Raw genomic sequence first — 23,156 nt, 5'->3', positions numbered from 1 at the left:
CACCATGTACCCTGTTCATTTGCTTTACATTGCATCAGTTGTAGGCTTTGGTGCCAGCTGGGTGGAAGAGCTGACTGCACAAGTTTCCCCCCTCGTTCCCGAGAAAATTAAAACTTTCCTTTGGCAGCTGTAAAATCTCCTTCCCATCCCCCAAATCTGCTGGTGGTGGGGTTTGTCTTGGGACTGTGCAGTTTGACCCTGAACAGGGCTCTGCAAAACCAGGGACCAACTCAAGAAACTTCCCATGTCTCTATTCAGCCCCTCACCAAAATAAATCTGAAGCCCCCTTGTATGCAGATTTCATGCACCAAAGTGGGAGTTCCCAGTTCCGCAAATGTCACTAAGGTGCATGTTTGTCACAGTAACTTCATTAGCACGTTTTTCCTCTTCCTAGACAAGGCGACATCATTCTCCCCCGCTACTATCAACCCGAGGAGGACGATGAGATGCCCTTCATCTGCTCCCTGTCAGGAGACAATGGCATCATGGGGTGTCATGAGATCCCCCCGCTGAAGGAGAGGGGCCATGAGTGCTGCCTGGACAAGGATGACTATTATTACTACAACTCCATCCGGCAGGAGTTCAATGTCAGTGATGTGTGCGTCAACTGGAACCAGTACTACAACGTGTGCCGCACAGGCAATGCCAACCCACATAAGGGTGCCATCAACTTTGACAATATCGGCTATGCCTGGATCGTTATATTTCAGGTAAGATAAGGTTGGCTTCCTATCCTCAATCCAGGTTTGTGACCAGATTCTTCTCTTGCCCCCATGCTTTTTCAGCCCCTAATTGAAATGAGTTAGGCTCCACATTCCAAGTCTTGTTGTGTTTCTCCCTACGGATTGAAAAGGAGGCTGAATTTGTAAGCCAGACCTAGGTTCTAAGAACCCACTCCAGGTGGGAACTGAAATCCAGGCCTGTTTCTTCTCCTCCCCATTCCAGAGCCTGTACCCAGAATTCAAGCCAGAGGGCACAGAAATCCAGTTCAGGTTTTCTTTCTTTTTGTTCCAGGGAAACAAACCATTTGAATGAATATAAATTGGTGACTAGTGCAGTTCCAGATTATGTCTAGACTGCAGTCACGGGTGGGATTACAGCTCGAGCAGACATACCTGAACTATCGTTAATCTAGCTAGTTCGGATCCTGGAGCTGTGCACATCTGTCAACAAAGTCTAGCTCTGCAAGTAGTTACCCAGGGTTCTGGGTGAGTTAGTACAGCCTGCACCGAAGCCCATGCGGCCACAGTTTCACTGCTCCAGTACTTAACTAGTTTGGGTATGTCTACTCGGGCTGCAGTCGCATCCCATGTGTATATAGACCTACTCTTTCAGGCTCTGTTAGCATGTCTCTTCACCTAGGAGAATCCCACTGATATTCTGGCCTGGAAATTTGGCCTTCTTGGAATGGATTCATTTTCTCACCTTTGTTGAGGTTTGAATCTCCTGCTCTGCTCACCAGCGTCAGCCTGTGCCATGTGTAGAAATGAATATCCCAGCTGTTGAATGAATCCAGGAGTCCCACATCCTGGTTGTCTCTCTTGCTCTCTCTTCTCTTTGCAGGTGATCACACTGGAAGGGTGGGTGGAGATCATGTATTATGTGATGGATGCTCATTCGTTCTACAACTTTATCTACTTTATCTTGCTGATAATCGTAAGTACAGTGTGGCCTCTCACCCTAGTAGAATCCTATTTTATGACTGAGAGTGTTCCAGCTTTTCAAGCCAAGGATCTGAGAAAGGGCATATATTCTGTAAACAAAAGGTATTGGATGGCGAAGAGTTGTAACCAATCTAGTCCAGGGAGCTGAGGAATCTAGGTCAGGTTCTCGTCTTCCTGGCGGCTGCTTCCAGAGTCTATGCCAAAGCATATAAATGCAAGTCAGGTTTTTCTCTTCCTTCCAGAAGGATGCACCCAGAATTTATTCCAGGAGGCACAGAAATCCAATTCAGGATTTTCTCCTCTTCTTAGGTATCTGCACCCCCAGTCCATTCCAAGGGAATCTATAATCCAGATCAGCTTCTTCTGCCTGGTGGTGCTGCATCTAGATTCCATTCCAAGTGCACAGAAATCCATTTCCACCTCTTTCACTGTAGATCCTCTTTACACATTTGGCAGTCTCGAGTAGTTCCTCCTATTATTAATTTATTTCTCTTACAGTAGCACCCAAAGGACCCTGTCACAATCAAGTGCTGAGTGACATAATCACCTAAAATAAAAAAAGTCTCTGTCTCAAAGATCTTACAGTGTAACTAGAGGCAGAACATAACAAATTGGTGTAGTGCACAAGGGATGGAGGGGAAGGAGGAAGAGAAGTGTGACAGGAATAGGAAAATAAGGTTGTTTATATTAGTTAAGTGTATAGTTTGGAAGCTTCATAGGTTTTTGTGTGGTTTTGTTTTAAAGACGTGCGCAAGAACTATTAACAAACCACTAACAAGCTCGCTGGACTTAATCTCTTTTGGGTGCAGAAATTCTGCCTGTCAAGTCATTTATGACACAATCATCACCATGGTATCTGGATTCTGGGTATCTCTTGGTTTCCAAGTTACTGTCCACGTGGAGAATACAGAGGAGACAAAAAGAGAAGCAATAAGGGCTAATGGAAAGGGAAAAGAAGGGAATATTTTTAAACAAAGCTAGACAAAGCCTGATTGAAGAGCTTCATTGTGGCTGACAGCTGAAAGTGTCGCTTCGCCGTAGCTAAACTTTGTTTCTGTCTGTCTCTTTGAGCTGAGATCCCTTTCTTTCTCCTCTTTCCCTTTATTGCTCAGGAAGTGCCTATGATCCTTCTCTCTGCTTGGGTCTGAAATGAGCAGGAGCACTGTGAGCCTAAGTGAGAGGATGCATGGAAAGCTGGGTGCCATTGCTTCTTTTGTCCCTTGGGACCTGCAGACATGAACATCCTCCCTTCTCCTCCTCCTCCTCTTCCTCCAAAAAGGGATTGTTTTCAAAAATTATCGTGGAGTCTGGCTACACAGGAACCAGACCCAAGAACAGAGGGGAAGCCCTAAAATGGGTTGTGGAATATATAAGATGTATCTGGGGAAGGCTCCATTTCACTCCTTGATCACTTCCCTTGTAAGGACCTTAGCCTGTAGCTTCGAAATCTCAGGGTACATCTACCTTTCGAGCTTGAGGTGTAATTTTCAGCTAAAATAGATGCAGGCGTGCTAGCTGTGATTGCCCTACAACGCTAAAAATAGCAGTGTCGCTGCAGCAGCATGAGCGGCATGGTGGGCTAGCCACCAGAAGTCAGGACGTAGGGTCTTGGGTGGGGTCGTGCTCAGGAAGTTAGCCCATCCCAACACACTGCGGCAATTACACTTCTGTTTTTAGTGTGCTTGTGTAACCCACACACCTCCTTGGGTGTGGTGTTCTGACCCATCTAGTGGCACCAAGACCACTTAGAGAGATTAATGAGTTTGCTCTACAGCAGGGGTTCCCAAACTTGGTTCTTGGCTTGTCCAGGGTAAGCCCCTGGTGGGCCGCAAGACGCTTTGTTTACCTGAGCGTCTGCAGGTTCGGCTGCTCGCAGCTCCCATGGGCCGGGAACGGTGAAACGCAGCCACTGCGAGCAGCTGTACCTGCGGACGTTCAGGTCAACAAAGTGTCTTGCAGTCCGCCAGGGGCTTACCCTGAACAAGCCATGAACCAAGTTTGGGAACCCCTGCTCTACAGCCTTAGCTAACAGCCAGTGGGCTTTTAGCTCATGTGATAGAGGTTCATGCACTAAGGTCCAGAAGTCCCAGGTTCGATCCCGCCCGCCGACGACCGGAGTCTGTCGGTGTTACACTTGCTCAATCAAAGCTCACAGGCCGGTTGAAAGTATAGATATACCCCAAATGGATGTGGAGTGGAGATGAGACAGACCTAGCTAAGGGCCTATTTTGCACCATTCAGTTGAGCTTGTGAACCCCCCTGCTACCCACTCCTGTAGGGAAATAGGATCTCAGGAATGTTCTTGGAGCCCATCCCCAGTGGAATTCTCCACATACACCTTCTTAGCTCATCATCTCATTCAGAATAAAGTGTTTCCACTTGGTGGGGTGCCAGGCTTGGGCTAAGGGGAATCTCCATTGTGTTCTTTTTCTAAACATTCCTCTTTGTTTTCTGGCCTGTTGACCCCATTACACACCCACTAGTGTAGGAACAGAATCCCCAGTGCGGGAAAAGAGAAATGGAAAAGGAGAGGGTGTGACAGGTTTGGTCACAGAGACCCCCTTGAGACTGTCACCTGAAGTGCTGAAACTACCTCTGAGCCCATTTTCCCTACCAGTTTGGGATTCCAGAACCCTGCCTTGTTAAGCCAGACATGCTACTCCGCTGCAACACAGACCCAGGGTCTGAACCATGCCCCCAAAGTTGCAGGCTTTAACCAAAACTGCTCAGCAGGTTTCCTATCTCCAGCACCCAGACACCCAGCTCCCAATGGGATCCAAACCCCAAATAAATCCGTTTTACTCTGTATAAAGCTTATACAGGGTAAACTCATAAATTGTCCGCCTTCTGTAACACTGATAGAGAGATATGCACAGCCGTTTGCTCCCACAGGTATTAATCACTTACTCTGGGTTAATTAATAAACAAAAGTGATATTATTAAGTATAAAAAGTAGGATTTAAGTGGTTCGAAGTAATAACAGACAGAACAAAGTAAGTTACCAAGCAAAATAAAACAAAACATGCAAGTCTAAGCCTAATACATTAAGAAACTGAATACAGGTAAATCTCACCCTCAGAGATGTTCCAATAAGCTTCTTTCACAGACTAGACTCCTTCCTAGTCTGGGCCCAATCCTTTCCCCGGTACTGTCCTTGTTAGTCCCAGCTCAGGTGGTAACTAGGGGATTTCTCATGACTGGCAGCCCCCTTTGTTCTGTTCCACCCCCTTTTATATCTTTGGCACAAGGCGGGAATCCGGTCTCTCTCTCTCTCTCTCTGGGTTCCCACCCTTCCTTCTAAATGGAAAAGCACCAGGTTTAAGATGAATTCCAGTATCATGTGACATGTTCGCATGTCCTGTGAGACTTCATTACCCACTGGCTGGCACACACAGGTATACAGGAAGGCTTACGAGTAAACAGAGCCATTTACAATCAATTGTCCTAGTTAATGGGAGCCATCAAGATTCCAAGCCACCATTAATGGCTCACACTTTGTATAATTACAATAGGACCTCAGAGTAATACTTCATATTTCCAGTTTTAGATACAAGAATGATACATTCACACAAATAGGATGAACACACTCAGTAGAATATAAGTTTTATAATGATACCTTACAAGAGACCCTTTCCATAAAGCATATTCCAGTTACATTATATTTATACTCATAAGCATATTTCCATAAACATATGGAGTGCAAAGTCACAGAGGGAAAGCCTATCTTCAGCAAGAAGACAACCAAAAGCTGTCCCCATTCCCATTGGCATTGTGTACTGATGGGCTGAAGCATGGGCTAGGGGAAAGCATGGATGCAGGGAGGTATTTTTTCTTTGAGGGACTCTGTTTATGGTTGGAGGAAGGAGAAACCAAAGGATGGGTGCAGGTCTATCACCCTCTTCAAATCTAATAGACTTTTAAAAATCTAGAGGCAGGATCCTTTAAAATGGTGGGACAGCTTCTCCCCACCCCACCCCCAAAATGGAAAGTGGTCTGCTGAAGTCTCCACCCTGGCACCCTTTGGTAGAATTCCCCTGTCACCCCCAACAAGATATGTTGTGTCTGAAGCAGTTTGTCCAAGAAACAGCTCCCAAAGGGGCAAACCGAACCTTCTGTGTTTTCTATGAGTTTGAAACAATTTTCTTTTCCTCGCAATTCATTCATTTCCCCATTGGAACAGACATTTTGGCCCCATTTTCACCTGAATAGCACCATTGATTTAACCATGTCTGTAGAGTGTAACTAAGGATAGAATTTAGCCTTGTGTCCACATCTGCAATTCCCACTGAGGTGAGCAGGAGTTGTGCGTGTCTTTCTAAAGGCAGAATTTAAAGGTGGGGGCTGGTTCCCTCTGAGTAAATTCAGATGCTCCCAAACCACCTGGATGTTACAGGTGAACGTTCTGTCTCTGGAAGAGGAGGTGGGAGGTGTCTTGCCAATTTAAGATTAACTCGCAGTGATTTGAACTTTGTCTCTGCATTTTTACAGTCATCTGAAACCCTCAATTAAACACTCAGCCTGAGACTGTGCAGCTGAATACCATTGATTTTTTTTCTATGCACACCCCACTCATGTTACTTTTTTTTTTGGCAGGCATGGCCTCTGATGAACCACTGGTTAGTGCTGCTCAGCACAAAGATCCAAGGCCAAATTCATTTCTGGGGTAATTCCATTGCCTTCAGTGGAATTAAGCCAGGGATGGACTTGATCCCATGTCATCATCCCTGCTTGTGTAGAGTACCCTGTAGCAAGGGAGTAGTCTCAGCACACCCCACCCCACGGTATGGCACTGCCATCACACCATCTCAGTGCCCCCTCTTGGGTCTCCAATCCATTCACATGCACTCAGAAGTTTTAATAACATTCCCCTTCTTGGGGTCTAATTTATTATGACCTCACAAAAAAATCCTCTGGCCCTTCCACGCTCCAGCCCTTCCTTCCTTGGGTCTTCAGGCCCCAGCTCTCTCTCCACTCCCCAGCTCCCTCTGAGCAGGGAAGCTCTACCGGTGCTACTCCAGGCCATGTATCTCTTTGGGGAGACCTCCCTCTAGGTCTTTTCTAGCCCTGGTCCCTGGGCTCAGATTCCTTCTGTTGGGAAAGAGTCTCCACAACCCCGTCTTGGGGCTATGCTATAATCCAGGCAGGCTTCCCCAACCCACCCTCATCCTAGTTCCACCAGAAGAACCTTCTCTGCTTCGTCCCCCATAAATCACACATGGCTCTCACTTGGGACAGAGCTAAGTGCACTTCTCTTTAATCCTCAGCAAGTGGCCATGTGGCTCAGGCACCAGGAGTCATTCCCAGCTTGATCTGGTGATCCTTCTCAGGACTTCCTGTTCTTAAAGGGGCCATGCCTTGGAACAGGGTTGACTGACTCTCTCCCCTCCCAGCCCCCACTGCCCTTAAAGGAGACAGACCACTCTGTGAAATGCACCATTGACACTCAGTAAATAATAACTATCAGCCTCCTTGCCAAAGGCCTCGTGGGCAATATATATGTGGTGAATTAGGCACTTAACAGAAAAAGACCGCAGGTTCTTGATGCCTGAAGCTGCTAGTTGAGAAATCAGAGTTGAACCCAACGCACCCTTTGACTCTTCTCCTGTGTGTCCGTGGACTTTCCTGTTGTCCTAAGAATAAAACAAACACATGCGATCATATTTAATGACTTCAGCAGAGTGGTTCATGAGCTGGTCATCCAGTAGCTATATCCAGTCCTCCTCCTCCTCCCCCTTCCTCTTGATTTTAGATGAGCTCCTGGAGGCAGGGCCTGCTCCAGGCACCAGCTTACCAAGCAGGTGCTTGGGGTGGCCACTTTGGAGAGGGGCAGCACGTCCAGCTGTTCGGCGGCAATTCGGCGGACGGTCCCTCACTCCTGCTCGGAGCGAAGGACCTCCCGCCGAATTGCTGCCGCAGATCGCGATCACGGTCGCGGCTTCTTTTTTTGTTTGTTTGTTTGGCTGCTTGGGGCGGCCAAAACCCTGGAGCCGGCCCTGCCTGGAGGAAGGACTGCTTTGCGGCACAGGATTAGGATACAGGAGATCCGAGTTCTATTCATGACTCTGACGCAGTCATACTTTGTGACTTTGGACAAATCGCTTCACTTTTCTGTGCCTCAGTTTCTCCATCTGTAAAAATGGGGATAAATCTTCCTTCCTCCTTCCCCCCCCCACTCCCCAGTTAGTTTGTGCACAGTGAAGGACACCATAGAAATGCCTATTAAAAAAAACAACAACTCTTCCCAAACGCCATGCTCTGGTTCATCCCATATGAGGGGAGGGAGACAATGTAAATGGGAAAGTGTATGTGTGGTGGGGAGGGCATGTCTGAAGGAGATTTGGACTCCCAATCACTCATCAATGAAAACAAGATGAGAGTATGAACTACCCAGAAGCCTCTGGGGGAAAGGGATCTGAAGCAAACAGCAGTTTCCTTTTTTTCTCCCCTCCTTTCTAGGCCACATAAAAAATCTGAAGGGCAGATGGGCTGAAGTGGGGGAGGGCTCTGTGGATGAAGGGGAATGGATTTAGAACTGCTTTGAAGGGCATTGAGAGGGCAGGGAGAAGCATTTTATTTTGAAACTGCATATATTGTCCTAATGCTGATCTGGCCAGGAATGGCTTCGTTTTTCAAAGGCTTATTTATATGTCAGCAGAGACGTCTCCCCTTTGAAATAGTAAAAGCCACTGGATTGAATCTCATGATGGAACCTCTAGCTACGTGTGTGTGTGTGTGTGTGTGTGTGTGTGTGTGTGTGTGTGTGTGTGAGAGAGAGAGAGAGAGAGAGAGAGAGAGAGTAAGTGGGGGGGGGGGATGTGACTAGGTATGGGTTTTGAAGGGGGGGATATTATCTATTCAAGTAGAGGAAGTTATGCTTGAACACTGTTCATAAACAATCCCCACTGTTTCCTTTTCTGACTCAGGTAGATAGTGGAGTCGGAGTAGGGATTCTCTCCTTCACCTACCTGCGCTCTTCCCTCCCTTTTGGAGGATTATGCTTTTAATGACCCAGGAGAGGAGCTGCCAAACAGGATGAATAGGAAGGTATTGGATACAGCTCTGTTGTATTCCTGAGCTGCATCAGAGATTCCACCCTGGGAAGGAAGGACTAGTAGTTCTGCTAGTGGTCCTAAATCTAAAAAGGAATGTGATGGGAACACAACGCTGGTAGTACCTTCAGAAGCCCTTCCAGTGGAGCATGGGAATCCAGTTCAGGTTTTTCTCCTCCTCCCCAGAGGGCTGCAGCCAGAGTCCACTCCAGGGGCACAGCAATCAAGTTCAGGTTCTTCCCTTCTTCCCAGGTGCCTGCACCCAGAGTCCGGGATCTCTCTGTAGGAATCTAGCTCAGTCTTCTCCACAGGTCACATCCAGGGTCTATTCCAGATGAGCACAAAAATCCAGTCAGAGTTCTAAAACAATCCCTCTTTTTAGCACTGACATATCACAGTTCACAACACTTTGGAGAGCAGATCCCAACCATGTTGGAACAGTGTTCAAAATGAGTGGTTGAAAGTCCTAGTGTGGACTGGATTTGCATTCCTGTTGAATTTCTATCCCCATCCCTGCAGTAAAGTATTGATCCCATTATGGAGATTCAGATTGATCCCACAATGGAGATACTTAAAACTGATATAGTGGTTTTTATCCATACATCTCCAAGCATTCAGCATTATTGTCTCCATTTTAGGGATGGGAAAATTGAGGCATAGCTGGATTAAAGGAGATCTGCAAATGAATAAAATAGGGTGTTTGCCTTTTTTGGCTTTTGTAGAATGGATAATAAAGGCCTGAAACATTTTATTTAAAAAATGAAGGGTTCTGCTTGTTTTTACATGAGCAATTGAGAGCCTGTCTAGACTGGAAGACTCTCATGATTCGGGGACTAATGAAAGTAGGACATCACAAGAGCCAAGAGAGTGAAAGTTGAGCAAGGAAGGGATTTTTAGTCAGACTGTTTAACGCTCTTCGTTTTTTATTTGTTTTTGTAAATATCTATTTGACTTCAGTGCCTAGTTAACATTTTGGAGAAGAGCCATCTTTGTTAAAGATCCAGCATCCCCATCCTTTCAATTAAGGTGGGAGAGTTAGGATCAGATATGCTCTGAGACCGCCAACAAGTCCTCCAGAAGTACTAGGGAAGAGCAGGGATGACGTTCCCAATTTTCCTAAAGTAAAAACCAAGAAGGGAAAAGAAACCAAAACACTTCTTTTATACATCAAAAAGAAGAAAGCGTAGAGCAAAAGTCCAATTTTTATAAAAGCCTTTGCAGGTCATCTTTAAGTGACTTGCCCAATGTCATACAGCAAATCAGTGGCAGAGTCAAGCATGGAGCCCAAATCTCCTGACTCCCAGCCTAGTGCGCAAGCCACTGGGCCACATGGTGAAAATCACATCAAGGGAGTTGTCCTCAGAAACTAGGTGAGCCAGGCAAGGTTTCCTTTGAGGACTGAAGTCCCACCTTCTTGTGCAGAATCTCACCTATCTCTACTTTTTCCTTCTCTCTTTGTCCTGTTTTATTTTCCCCTTCCCCTTTCTTTTCGCTACTTTCTTCTCTTTGCCCCATGCTTTTTCTCTCCCTCCCTCTCTCACTTTTTCCCTCTTCCTTCATCGGTTGTAGGTGGGCTCTTTCTTCATGATCAACCTGTGCCTGGTGGTCATAGCCACTCAGTTCTCTGAGACCAAGCAGCGGGAGCACCAGCTGATGCAGGAACAGCGAGCGCGGTACTTGTCCTCCAGCACAGTAGCCAGCTACACCGAACCAGGAGACTGCTACGAGGAGATCTTCCAGTACGTCTGCCACATCGTGCGCAAAGCCAAGCGTCGCACACTTAGCCTCTACAACAGCCTGCAGGACCGACGCCAGGGCCGGATGGAGCCAGGCAGTGCCAAGCTCGGTGTGAATGGGAAAGGACAGAGACGCTATAGTAAGAATCCCACGGGTAAAGCTGGGAATGTCAGTAGAGGAAGTGCAACAGCAGCTGGGAACTTCACCATGTACCAACCTTGCAAAGGGCATGTGCCCCAAAAGCACAGAGTTCAGAATTAATATTAGGCACTAGGAATTGGACAGCAGCATGGGGGAGGCAGGCAATGCATCGGAAAAGCAGTAGGTGTTGCTGGCAGGAATTGTGTGGGAAAGCCAGATCTAGCATTCCAGGGCCTGTTGAATGGTAGGATTGGGAGGTATCAACAGGTTCTTGTAAAGGGTTCCAGATCTGGAATAGCAGAGGGTATTGCAAATTGGGTTAAGTGCATTAGCAGAGTGGGAGAGAGGGGAACTGAGCTGCTTAAGCAGACCCTGTGGGACCTCAAGATTCAGGAACAAAGATACTGCAGATCAGGGTTGAGGTGTTTTGGCAGTGCAATGGTGGGGGGTGTCCCAGGACCAGAATAGAAAGGAATGCTGAAGTACACAGTTTTGAAGTGTATTGGCAGAATTGGGGCAAGGGGGACAGCGTAATTTTTTGAAGGGCCAGTGGAGACATTTTTTGAATGTGTAAAATTAGACGTGAGGTACAATTATATAATTTAAATTGCAGTTCTAGTCTGAAGCATGACATTAGAAGTGGCGTTATGGGTTCTATGTTAATTGTCTGAAAGGCTTCGGTGTCAAGTGAATTCACTTTACGAGGGAACAGATAGAATTTCTAACGGCCAGCCTTGCAGGCTCAGCCTTCCACTTTTGCGCCTGTTCACCAATCATAAAGTTTCTGCAACTGGCAATTTGTTGTACCCCTGGACTCTGACTCACTCTCGCATAGCTGTGTTGGCTCTCCAGAGCGAACAGGAGGAAAAAGGAATAAAAAATTAGTTAGGTCACTAAAGCCAACAAATCTGATCTTATACACACAGTGTTGTGTACAGTAACTCCTCGCTTAACGTTGTAGTTATTTTCCTGAAAAATGCGACTTTAAGCGAAACGATGTTAAGCGAATCCAATTTCCCCATAAGAATTAATGTAAATAGAGGGGGTTAGGTTCCAGGGAAATTTTTTTCACCAGGCAAAAGACTATATATACACACACACACACATATACACAGTATAAGTTTTAAACAAACAATTTAATACTGTACATAGCAATGATGATTGTGAAGCTTGGTTGAGGTGGTGGAGGAAGAGGGTAGGATATTTCCCAGGGAATGCCTTACTGCTAAATGATGAACTAGCATTGGGCTGAGCCCTCAAGGGTTAACACATTGTTGTTAATGTAGCCTCACACTCTACAAGGCAGCACGAATGGAGGGAGGGGAGACAGCATGGCAGACAGAGACACACACCGGGTGTGTGTGTGTGAGAGAGAGACATGTATTGCCCCTTTAAGTACGCTGATCCCACTCTAAATACACTGTCTTTTTAAGTAGATCAGCAAGTTGAGACAGCAGCTGCTGCCAGCAAGCTCCCTCCATCCTGAGCCCTGCCATGTCTTCCCCTGCTCTGTGGAGATGGGGTAAAGGAGCGGAGGGCAGGAGCTGCAGGGAGGGGGACACCCTGACATTAGCCCTCCTCTTCCCCCCCACCACCACTGCACAGCAAGCAGGAGGCTCCCGGGAGCAGCTCCAAGGCAGAGGGCAGGAGCAGCACACGGCAGTGGGGGGAGGGACAGCTGAAGCGCCCAGCAATTGATAGCCTGCTGGGTGGCTGCTGCACAGGGAACTTAGGGGAGCGGGGAGCTGATAGGGGGCTGCTGGTCCACCCTAGTTCCAAGCCCCCACCAGCTAGCTCCAATGGGCTGCTTTTCCTGCAAGCAGTGTACAAAGCAGACAGCTACCAAACAACGTTATAAGGGAGCATTGCGCAACTTTAAACCAGCATGTTCTCTCATTGATCAGCAACGTAACAACGAAACAACGTTAACCGGGACGACTTTAAGTGAGGAGTTACTGTATAAAGAAATGCCATTTTCAAAGTCACTCTTCTGGCTCTTTAAGATGCTGTCAAAGCATGGGTTCCTAAATCAGGGGGCCCAGTTCTGCCTTTAGGCGCTTCATACGCTCTCATTGACTTTAAGGCCAGAAGGGATCACTGTGATCATTTCGTCCAATATCCTGTGTGACACAGGCCACAGAATTTCACCCACTGATTCATGCAGCAGAGGAAATAATTCTTCCCTACGGTGTGAGTGAATAGTGTTGAGCCTAATCACTTGTGGCTGAACTAAAGTGTATGTTTTACAGAGGCATCCAATCTCAATTTAAAGACTCCAAATGATGATGAATTTACCACTTCCCTTGATAAGCTGTTCCAGTCTTTAATCACCCTCGCTGTTAAAAAGCCTAGCTTTCCACTTTCGGTGCCTTCTTGCTATTTAAGCATCCAAGTGGTGCACTGATTTGCAGGCCTTATTTGAAAATTGAGCTCTGTTCCTTTAACTGTAATGATTTCTTTCCCCAGGGCATTGCCGGAAACACAACTCTCTCGAATACACTCCTCATGCCCTTGTCCAGCCCATTGCTGTGACCCTGACCTCTGACCCCAACAACTGCCCCAGATGTCACAGGGTGCAGCGTGAGGCAGCCCGGAGGCTCTCCATCCTGGACAGTGCTGATTCGGACCAGGAGGAAGGAGGGGCCGGCGAAGAGCAAGGAGAAGGAAGAAGAAGAAGTGAGGGTGCCGCAGATCTGGAGAAGGAGGAAGAGGAGGGGGAAGAGGGCGGATGGCTGAGGCTCTGTGGTGACCTGTGGCGAGAAGTGAGGGTCAAACTAAGGGGGATTGTGGACAGCAAGTACTTCAACCGTGGGATCATGATAGCCATCCTAATAAACACCATCAGCATGGGCATTGAGCACCATGAACAGGTAACACACCCTTGTGGGGAAGTGGGCACCTTAAACCCTGTCAGCCACAATAATATCCAGCAACTTAGAAGGGAGGGGGGGTGGCTCTAGCACTGTGGGTTGCCTGTGGTAGAATCAGGCAGCATGGGCCTGCCAAACCACATGGTCTAGACCTGAGCTGCATCCAGTGGTGGGTCTCCTTGTGCAGCATCCAAAGTTGAATGACCCAATGAGGACCTGAGGAGAGGCTCTTCGGACACTTCCTCTTGACATTAAATCTCTCCTCTCCCTCCTGTTGTTATTGTTTATTGAGTGCCAACAGTGCGCTCAATGTTGTATAAATCTCTTAAGGAGACATGGACCCTGCCCCGAGGAGCTTACAACCTAGTGGAGGTGGAGAGAAAACAATTTGGACACGTGATAGCGCATGGGGTCCCCTCCTGGGTTTGAGATGGAGTAAGGACCGTGCAGGGGCTATCCTGTGCCTGTTTCTGCACTCAGTCATGTTGGCCATGGCCATCTTTTTTCCTTTCATCTCCTTTTGTTCCTTCTGTTTCTCCCTCCCTGATCTGTTTCATCCCCTACTTTTCTTTCTCTCCTTGTCTCCTTTATCCCTCTCTTTTCCCTTGTCTTTTCCACTCCCCCATCTCTCTCCCTCATTTCTCTCTTCATTAGCTGACTGAATCCTTAGTCTGTTTGGTTTAGTTTAATGTGCTCTCTAGGGATGTCACAGAGACTTCACCAGCATCTGAATTCAAATCCACCAGCTAGCTAGACTTTCCAGCTTAATTAAGAGATGCACAAGCACAGTCTATCTCTGGAGAAGGACTGAGGAAAGCTGGTGAGTCTTGTGGTTACTACAACCAAGAATCTTCCCATTCCCTTTGGGGGGGGGCTGAGCCCCTCTGTAGGTCTGGCAGCATCAATTAACAGGTGGATCATGACATGGAAAGCAAGTATCTATCTAGGTACGTGTATAGCTGTCATCACTAGAGGTCTCCAAGCACCTCACAGTCATTAATGGATTTTATCCTAACAGCACCCCTGTGAGGCAGAGAAGGGTTATCATCCCCTTACAGATGGGGAACTGAGGCACTTAAGTCCCCTGCCCAAAACCACACAAGAAGTCTCTGGCTGAGCCATGAATTGACCTCCAAGGCTCCTCAGTCCTCGTCCAATACCCTATCCACTAGACTGTGTTTCCTACCCTACCCAGTCTCTGATAGGAGTAGGAGTAGCCACAGTTTGATACCAGAGTAAAAACTGCTCTGGGCACCTCAGTACCAGAAAAATGCTGTTGAGCTGCAGGGAGCTCAGAGGCGAGCAATACAAATTACTAGGAGACTGGAGGGACTGAATCATGAGAAAAGATTAAAAGAGCTAAATCTGTATCACTTAGCTAAACTATGACTAAGGGGTGAGGCTCAGGACAACATGATCACTGGCCACAAGTGTTCAAAGGGTGTAAACACCAATCAGGGAGAGGAATTGTTCAGGGTCATTGGAAGAGGTATGACTAGGAGCAATGGAATGAAATTTAGCAAAAGGAAAATCTGAGGTGGAAATAAAGAATTCTTTCTCAGATTCTTGGGTTATAAGCTCTTCAGGGCCATATCTTCCTGTGTATTGGTACAGCACGCAGCACAATGGGTGTTACCATAATATAAATAATAAATACTATTAATAATACCTTCCTGAAGTGAGATTTATTAAGCTATTGACTGATCTACCCAGGGTACTGATAGAGACCCCATCACCTAAATTGTCTAAAAGTGGACTGAGACAAAGAATTGTGAAGTCCTGAATTGGATGTGGGATGGAGATTGGACTACATGTGACCAAATCGGAGTTTTCCATCTCTAATTTCTATGATTCTCCAGTTACTGTTAGGTTACTTTGATGTAATTTACAAATATGACCAGACTAGAGAAATCTCTCTAATATATTTATAAGGTACTTATCACTCTGATATCTGAGTACTGATATATGGGGCTGGTCTTATGATCCCACAGAGAGTCACCCCAGTAAGATTTCGGCATAGTTGCCAATTTAGACCTGGGGGAGAAATTCCCTGTATGGACAGGTCATCTGATACATTACAAGTGTTCTTGCACCTCCTTCTGAAGCATCTAGTGCGGGTCCCAGTCAGAGAGAGAATATTGGACTAGATGGACCCTAGGGTCTTATCCAGGATAGCAATTCCTTTGTTCAAGCAAGGAAGTGTGTGTGTGTGTGTGTGTGTGTGTATGTGTGTGTATGTGTGTGTGTGTGTGTGTGTGTGTGTGTGTGTGTGACCAAACAGCTGCTCTCCTTCATCCCAGCTCTATCATCTGATCATTGGGGGGGGGGGGGGGGGGGGTGGCTCCAAATGAAATCAGCTTCCCTCAGCATAGAAGTGGACTACATTGTTTCACACATCTGCTTAATCCTAGTAGGGAGAGAGGGTTCACTGCTGTGGGAATCTGAATCAGATAGTTTCATGGATTTGGAAAGAAATCCAGATTCAGGATAGACAAACTAGTTCTGATACAAGAAAAAGTGACCCGAACCATGACCCACCCCCCCACCATTCACATCTGACTGCTTCCTTCCCCTTCCCCCGCTCGGGCCCCAACACTCCATACTTAGGAAAAGTTCAGTTTAAGTGTTTCTCCCCAGTGCTCATGCGTGAGACTTGTGCGTTCTCTGGGCTGGCAATCCTGTGTGTGAGACAGAGAAAACAGGCTTCTGCGCTGGGGAGATTTCTGATACTCCCTGCTTCTGGCTAGGCAAGAGATGGTGAATTGCAGACCTTTCCTCATGGCTTTGTCAGTTTTTCTGACTCTGGAAAGAGCCAGGAAGCCTGGAAATGACTCAAAAAGGAAAGTGGAACTATGTTTTTGTTAAATCCCCAAAAAAGTAGTGGGGAAAAAATGGCAGGCTGCTATTTATTTGATCCAAAGCAGTTTTCTACAACCCTGCGTTAATCAGTTGGTTGTGGTTATTTGTGTGGGAGCAGCCGGAGGGAGAGTGATTGAGCAGCCGGAAGGAGAGTGACTAGCTTCCTTTCAGCCTCCCCACTCCATCAAGATTACCCTTCCTCTGCCAGAGAGAAGCTCCCCCCCCACACACACACTCTGCCCCAACCATCAGCTGTGTCCGCTGTCAGTCACAGTTAAGCTGAAAACCCTTGATGGTTATGCATCCGAAGAAGTGGGTTGTAGCCCACGAAAGCTTATGCTCTAATAAATTTGTTAGTCTCTAAGGTGCCACAAGTACTCCTGTTATTTTTGCGGATATAGACTAACACGGCTGCTACTCTGAAACCTTGATGGTATTGCTAGTCCCAGATGTGTTGGAAACTCTCTTAGAGGATGGGGGCCTCTAGCCCCACCAACAGCACCTTGGGCTCAATGCTAATGGTTCTTTTCACTCTGGCTAATTATCTGTCTCTCCAGAAATAGCTGCAATGCAGGGTCTGTCTTTGCTCTAGGAGTGTGTTGCCTCAGGCCTCATGGATCCAGCTGGCTCCTCTCCCTCCCTTTATCTCCTTTTCTTTTTTCTTTTTCCACTTCTTCTTTAATCTTTCTCTGTATCACTCTTTCTCTTCTTTTCTGTCCTCTCTCTTTTCTCTCCTATTCCTTCACCGTCTCTCCTTCTTCCTTTTTTTGGCGGTATGGAACTGTTTTGTTTTTTCCTCTTTCCTTTTCTCCCCTTATCTCACCCTTCCTGTCCCCTTTCCCTTCCTAACCCTCTCTCTGGGAAGAATGCTTGGGGGAAGGAGGTGAGTGATGGCCCATTAGAAAAAGATTAACAGGTGTGGGCTTCACTAGAGAAACAGATGTCAGGGAGGGGAGGAGGGCTGGAGAGAACAGGTGACCTTTTCCTTAAGAGAGATGCAAGCATGACTTTTAAAACATCAGTTGCGCCCTACAAGACAGTGAGAGAGCGGATGCGTGGACAGCAGAGAGAAGGCTAATCCACCATTATACCCTGTCATATTTTTACATTCTTCATCCGCATTGACATAGTCATTTGATTCATGCTGAAATTGGTGTCTCTGTTTAGCATATGGGCCTCTCATTCCCTGCTAGTGTCATTATTGCCTGGCTTTGAGGTTATCTTCATCTCTCTCCTCCCTGTACTCTCTCTTTCTCTCTCTCCCTAGTTTTTCAGGACCTGTTTTGTTATTCAAATGTAATTATGGATGGAAATTGAGCCTCCCCCCCTTTTATTTTGATTTTAGAGAAACTGGCAGTGTATAAAATTCTGTGGCATGGGGAGAGCCTGCAATTTCTTCCCCCAGCCAGAATGAAATCAAAGCCAGGTCCTAGTGAAGAAGGGGAAAGGTAGAGGTGCTGAGAAGAGAAAGGGTTGAGTGAAGAAGTGGTTTTGGTCAGCATGTGTCAAATGCGGTACAGGCACACAGATGGTTGGGGGTGGGGGGCTGGCTTCAGTAACTGGATTGAAAGCTCAGTTAGAAAAGGACATGGAGGGTATGGTTGTGACGGGCTGCACCCCTTGGGATGTCACCTAGTGTGCTGGGATGCCACTGAGTCAGACTGTTCTGCCAGCCTGGGCCCCCTTTTACCTGATCTTGGCTCCCCAGCCTTTTCCAGCCAAGCACACAGGCAGGGCCACGCCCAGCTGCACAGAGAGACAGAGATCCGCTCTGGGAAGGCTCCGTTTAAGAGGCTTGCCACAGCCCCCAGATGTCCACCCCTCCTTGGAATACAAACCCAAAATTATATGAAATTCGCCTTTTCCCTCAATGTGGAGGAGGGTATGCACAACTCCTCATCCCCCAGTTAGAAATCACATAAACTGGGTTATATTATAAACCAGAAATAAATGTATTAACTATAACAGGTGTATTTTAAGTAGTCAAGGGGGTAGCAGACAGAAAAAGGCATATTACTAAGAAAATAAAACAGAGCATGCAAACTAAGCTTAATACACTAAAGAAGCTGCTTACATGTAAGTTCTCACCCTAAATGTGGTTCTAATAATCTTCTTGACAGACCAGACGCCCTTTCAGCCTGGGTCCAGTTTTTCCCCCCAGTTCAGTCTTAGTTGTTTCCAGCAGTCATCTTGGGTAGGGCAGCAGGGGAGAACTGATGACCAGGATTACCTCACTCCCTGCCCTTAAATAGGATTTGCATAAAACGGGAATCCTAGTTTGAGCCCCCCACCCACCCCCAGCTTCTTGTGGAAAAGTACAGAATTCAAGATGGGTTCCAGTATCAGGTGACATGGTCACATGACTCTGTAAGGCCCCTGTAGCCATTCTTCACAGGCTGCCCCACAGGTTCACAGAAAGACTAAGCTCTTTTACAGTCCATTGTCTCTTGCTGATGGGCCATCAGCACTGTCCGGCTTTTTCATTGTTATACCTGAAGTGTTAGCAGGGGGCATCACCCAGAATAACATAGTTGAAATATAGATACATAGTCAATATTCCTAGCTTCAGATACAGAAATGATACAAGCATACAAATTGGATAATCGCATTCAGTAAATGATAACCTTTCCAATGATACCTTACATGAGCCATCGTGCATAAAGTATATCTGTTATGTCATATTCATATCATAAGCATATTTCATAAAGAATATGGTTGGGGTGACTTCAGTAACTGGACTGAAAGCTCAGTTAGAAAAGGACATGGAGGGTACAGTGACTTGGGAGCAGGCTCCAGTCCATTCATTTACTTGGGATAAGAACAATCAGAGTTGGATTCTTGTGCCTCCTGGAATGGACTCTAGGTGTAGCCCGTGGGAGGAGGCAGGAGGGAAAGAACCAGAACTGGATTACTGTGTGTGTGCGTGTGAGCACCCCTTCCCCCAATGTACTGCTGATACAGCCTGTGAGGAAGGGAGGAGACTCCATTATTTTCTTAATTTAAGCACCCTTCCTTTAAAAGGATAGTAACCCTGCCATTGTCATCATCAATAAAAAAGGTGAGTCAATGAGTCTCCTCCACACAGAGCACTATGGGGCAGTGCTGACTTCAGTGGAGAACGTTTGCTTAGGTCTTGGTGGAGTCCCCATCTCCATTCCTGATGGGCTCCCCTAATTTCACATGTGCCTGTCCTCTCTTATCACCACCAGGGGGCGCCAGCAGTCTCTCTGTCACTAATTTTGTGTGATGTCAGAAGTATGACCTGGCATTTATGGGTAGCTCAGCCCCACATGAAGAAAGAGGCTAGCCACGTGACCAACTTATCCAAGTGGATCTGTGATGGACACCCGACGTGTGGGGACCTGTGTACATTAGAGAGTGAATGCTGCTGCCCCCTGGTGGATAGAATGTGTTAGGCTTGCTCATGTCAGTTCCCTCTAGGACTGGACTAGGGGAGCTGCTCCTTTAGGGATGGAAGGGACGGGAGCGTGGGTGGAATCAGACTTCAGATATGTAACACTATCCTGGGGTATGTCTATACTACCTGCCGGATCGGCAGGCAGCGATCAATCCAGCGGGGGTCGATTTATCGCATCTAGTCTAGACGCAATAAATCGACCTCTGAGTGCTCTCCCGTCGACTCCTGTACTCCACCGCCGCAAGAGGCGCAGGCAGAGTCAACGGGGGAGCGGCAGCAGACGACTCACCGCGGTGAAGACACCACGGTAAGTCGATCTAAGTACGTCGACTTCAGCTACATTATTCACGTAGCTGAAGTTGCGTAATTTAGATCGATCTCTCCTCCTTCTCTCTCCCCCCCCCCCCGTGTAGACCAGGCCCTGGATGGATTGTACTGACATATACATGAGGAGTCTGACTTTCCTTTCATGTTGGTGACACTTTGGTTGCTTGTCATGCCATTAAAGTCTCATTGAAGTATGTGTGACAGAGCAAAAGAGAGAGAGAGAGAGAGTCTGCCCCCTACTGACAGGAATGTGTCAGACATTGTTATGTTTATTTCCATTCCCCTTGCTGGCTAACCTAGTGGAGTTCCAACTCAGCCAGTGAGGGGAGCCAGTATACTCTCACACATATAAGTGAGTCAATCATAATAAACTGGGGGGAGGCCTCCTCCTCCCCCCCACACACACCCCGTTTCTGAGAGAAGATGGAAAGAATCTGTCATCAATGGTGTCAGCTCAGCCCCAGCCATATAAACATCCACTTAATCATTCCTGAGCAAACAGGCTGGACCCCTTCCCAGCCTTGTCAGAGGGGCCTCCAAGAACTGAGCAAAGCAAAGAAACATCCATTAATTCTGAAAACAAAAGGAGGAGTAATTGAATTTGTTCAGGCTTGTTCAACTGATTGAGTCATTAAAGCTCTCTCTCTCTTTCTCTCTCTCCCACACACACCATCCTTTGGCTGGAAGAAGCTGAATTACCTGTGGCAAAAGATGTCACGGATTCAGTAGATGCAAATATCCTGGACTGGACCAGTTATTTCCTTTTACCAACACATTTGCCCTGTTTGGTTTCTTGGGAATTTCTCCCTTTGTCTCGCCAGTTTCCTCTTTCTTCCTCATTGTCCATTTCCCTCTGTTTCTTATTCCCTCTTGTTCTCTCTGTCCCTTGTTGTCAGACATTAACAGGCTACTCCTCATTGCTGATGCGTTATTCATGCACTCTGATATTCCCCTGGGTAATTACTTAGACCACTGCAAAGAGGAAGGTATGAGAAAAGATTGCCAGAGCAGGCCTAGCAAATGAATTCTGGCAAGGAAAAGGAGGGGGAGAGGGGGGGAGAGGAAAGTGGGGTAGAAAAGAGAGAAAACAAGGGACCAAAGGACAGATGTGTGGAAAGCGAAAGGAAAGGGGGCAGGGAGAAGGTTGGGAGGTAGAGTTGGGAACTTGCTGGGGAGGGACTGTGTAAACACAAAGGAGAAAGAGAACACTGAGGTCTGGTCTACACTAGAAAATTAGGTCGTCATAACTACGTCGCTGAGGAGTGTGGAAAAATCCACACCCTTGAGCCATTTAGTTAAGCTGACCTAAGTCCCCCAGCACTAGGTCAAATTCTTCTGTCAAGCTAGCTGCTGCCTCTCAGGGAGGTGGAGTTCCTATACGATGGGAAAACCCTCCTGTCAGAATAGGTAGTGTCTACACTGAGGTGCCACAGTGGCACAGCTGCGTCACTGTAATATTTTAAGTATAGAAAAGCCCAAAGATGGCACCATTGGACCCCTCTGTCATCAGCTCTACCGTCCTTCCCATTTCCCGCATGACTCCCATCCATGCACAACCCTGTGTTGTACGAGAAAGGTATCCTTTGGTTCTGAGGTGATGTTTTCAGATTTTGCCCAATTCTGATCCTTGCTTTTGCCACTCCTGCAGCCAGAAGAACTGACTAACATCCTGGAGATCAGCAATGTTGTGTTCACCAGCATGTTTGCCCTGGAGATGATCCTGAAACTCGCCGCGTTTGGCCTCTTTGATTACCTCCGCAATCCCTACAACATCTTCGACAGCATCATTGTCATCATCAGGTGATGACTCCAAAACAGGGAGACCAGGCAGGGAATACTGAGGTGCAGAAACAGAGAGGCAGATCAGTGCCTGAACTGTGTTGCTGTGCCATACCTGCTTCAGCTTTTTAATCAGTTAAAATATGAGAGAAAGCATGGTTAATACACAAGGCAAAGAATCAGGAGATCTAAATTTTATTCCCAGCTCAAACACTGACTCACTGACCTTGCGCAAGTCACATAACCTTTCTGTGCCTCAGTTTTCCCCTCTGTAAAATGGGGATAATAATAGTTATCTACATCAGAAGTCTGTGAGGCTTAATTAATTGGTGCATGTAAAGCATTTTGAGATACTTGGATGAAAAATGCTGTAGAAGTGCAAAGTATTATAAAGGAGCTTTCCACCCTAGGTCCTTATGATGCAGCATTTGAAAACTCCTGAGTAGCTGAGCAGCACTTCAATTTTCCCCAGCAAGAAATGCAGTTTTACAGACATATACATACAAAATGTACACTGCATACACACACCTGATTCAGATTCTCTTTTACACATAGATTTTTGTGCACACACACACACTCACTCACTCCCTACCAACACACACACTTGATTCACACAGAATTCTCTCTTTTACACTCTCTCGGTTCACACAGATTCTCTTTTACACACACACACGCTGCATTGGTGAAAGAGTTCTCTCTCCCTCTCTCACTACCTCTGTCCTGTTTTCTACCACTCTCTTTCTTTGTCCCTTTCCATCTTTTTCTCTCCTTGTCCAACTTTCTCTCTCCTCCTTTGTGTCTCTGGGCCACAGCATCTGGGAGATCATTGGCCAGTCAGATGGGGGGCTGTCAGTGCTGAGAACTTTCCGCCTCCTGCGGGTGCTGAAGCTCGTGCGTTTCATGCCTGCTCTGCGACGCCAGCTGGTGGTGCTGATGAAGACCATGGACAATGTGGCCACCTTCTGTATGCTCCTTATGCTCTTCATCTTTATATTCAGGTGAGGAGGCGTTGTCTTCAGAGCAATTTGAGGAGGCATTGCAGGGCATATACAAATCCTGGCGCCAATCTCTTTGTGACTCAACCCGCCCAAGTCTTTACTTTAGACATCAAGAGGAACTTGGTTAGTTCTCAGAGACAGATCCTCAGCTGGTGTAAATTGACTGTATCAGCTGAGGATCTGGCCCTCAGGTGTTCACAAGTAGAGGCTTGGCCGGGGGTGGAGAAACTTTGCCAGCCAGGGAGTGTGCTGATCTGGATTTCCATTAGAAAGGGCGAATTCTGTCAGTGACCTGCTGTTCACTGCAGGGAATA

At 46.9% G+C, this 23,156-nt stretch overlaps 1 protein-coding gene across 1 annotated transcript in view; it reads left to right on the top strand.

The window, feature by feature from the left end:
• The window catches only part of CACNA1I (calcium voltage-gated channel subunit alpha1 I), a 244,787-nt gene that overhangs the window by 177,734 nt on the left and 43,897 nt on the right, over positions 1–23,156 (top strand). The window contains exons 6-11 of the mRNA XM_065422053.1: positions 395–710; positions 1,564–1,656; positions 10,283–10,589; positions 13,058–13,461; positions 21,714–21,865; positions 22,657–22,842. Coding sequence (XP_065278125.1) covers positions 395–710; positions 1,564–1,656; positions 10,283–10,589; positions 13,058–13,461; positions 21,714–21,865; positions 22,657–22,842 — 1,458 coding nt within the window. The remainder of the gene's footprint in view (positions 1–394; positions 711–1,563; positions 1,657–10,282; positions 10,590–13,057; positions 13,462–21,713; positions 21,866–22,656; positions 22,843–23,156) is intronic.

Source organism: Emys orbicularis, chromosome 1, assembly GCF_028017835.1.
Source record: "Emys orbicularis isolate rEmyOrb1 chromosome 1, rEmyOrb1.hap1, whole genome shotgun sequence".
NCBI classification, from domain to species: Eukaryota; Metazoa; Chordata; order Testudines; family Emydidae; genus Emys; species Emys orbicularis.
The sequence above is the reverse complement of the archived record's forward strand: the minus strand, read 5'-3'. Positions and strand labels throughout refer to the sequence as shown.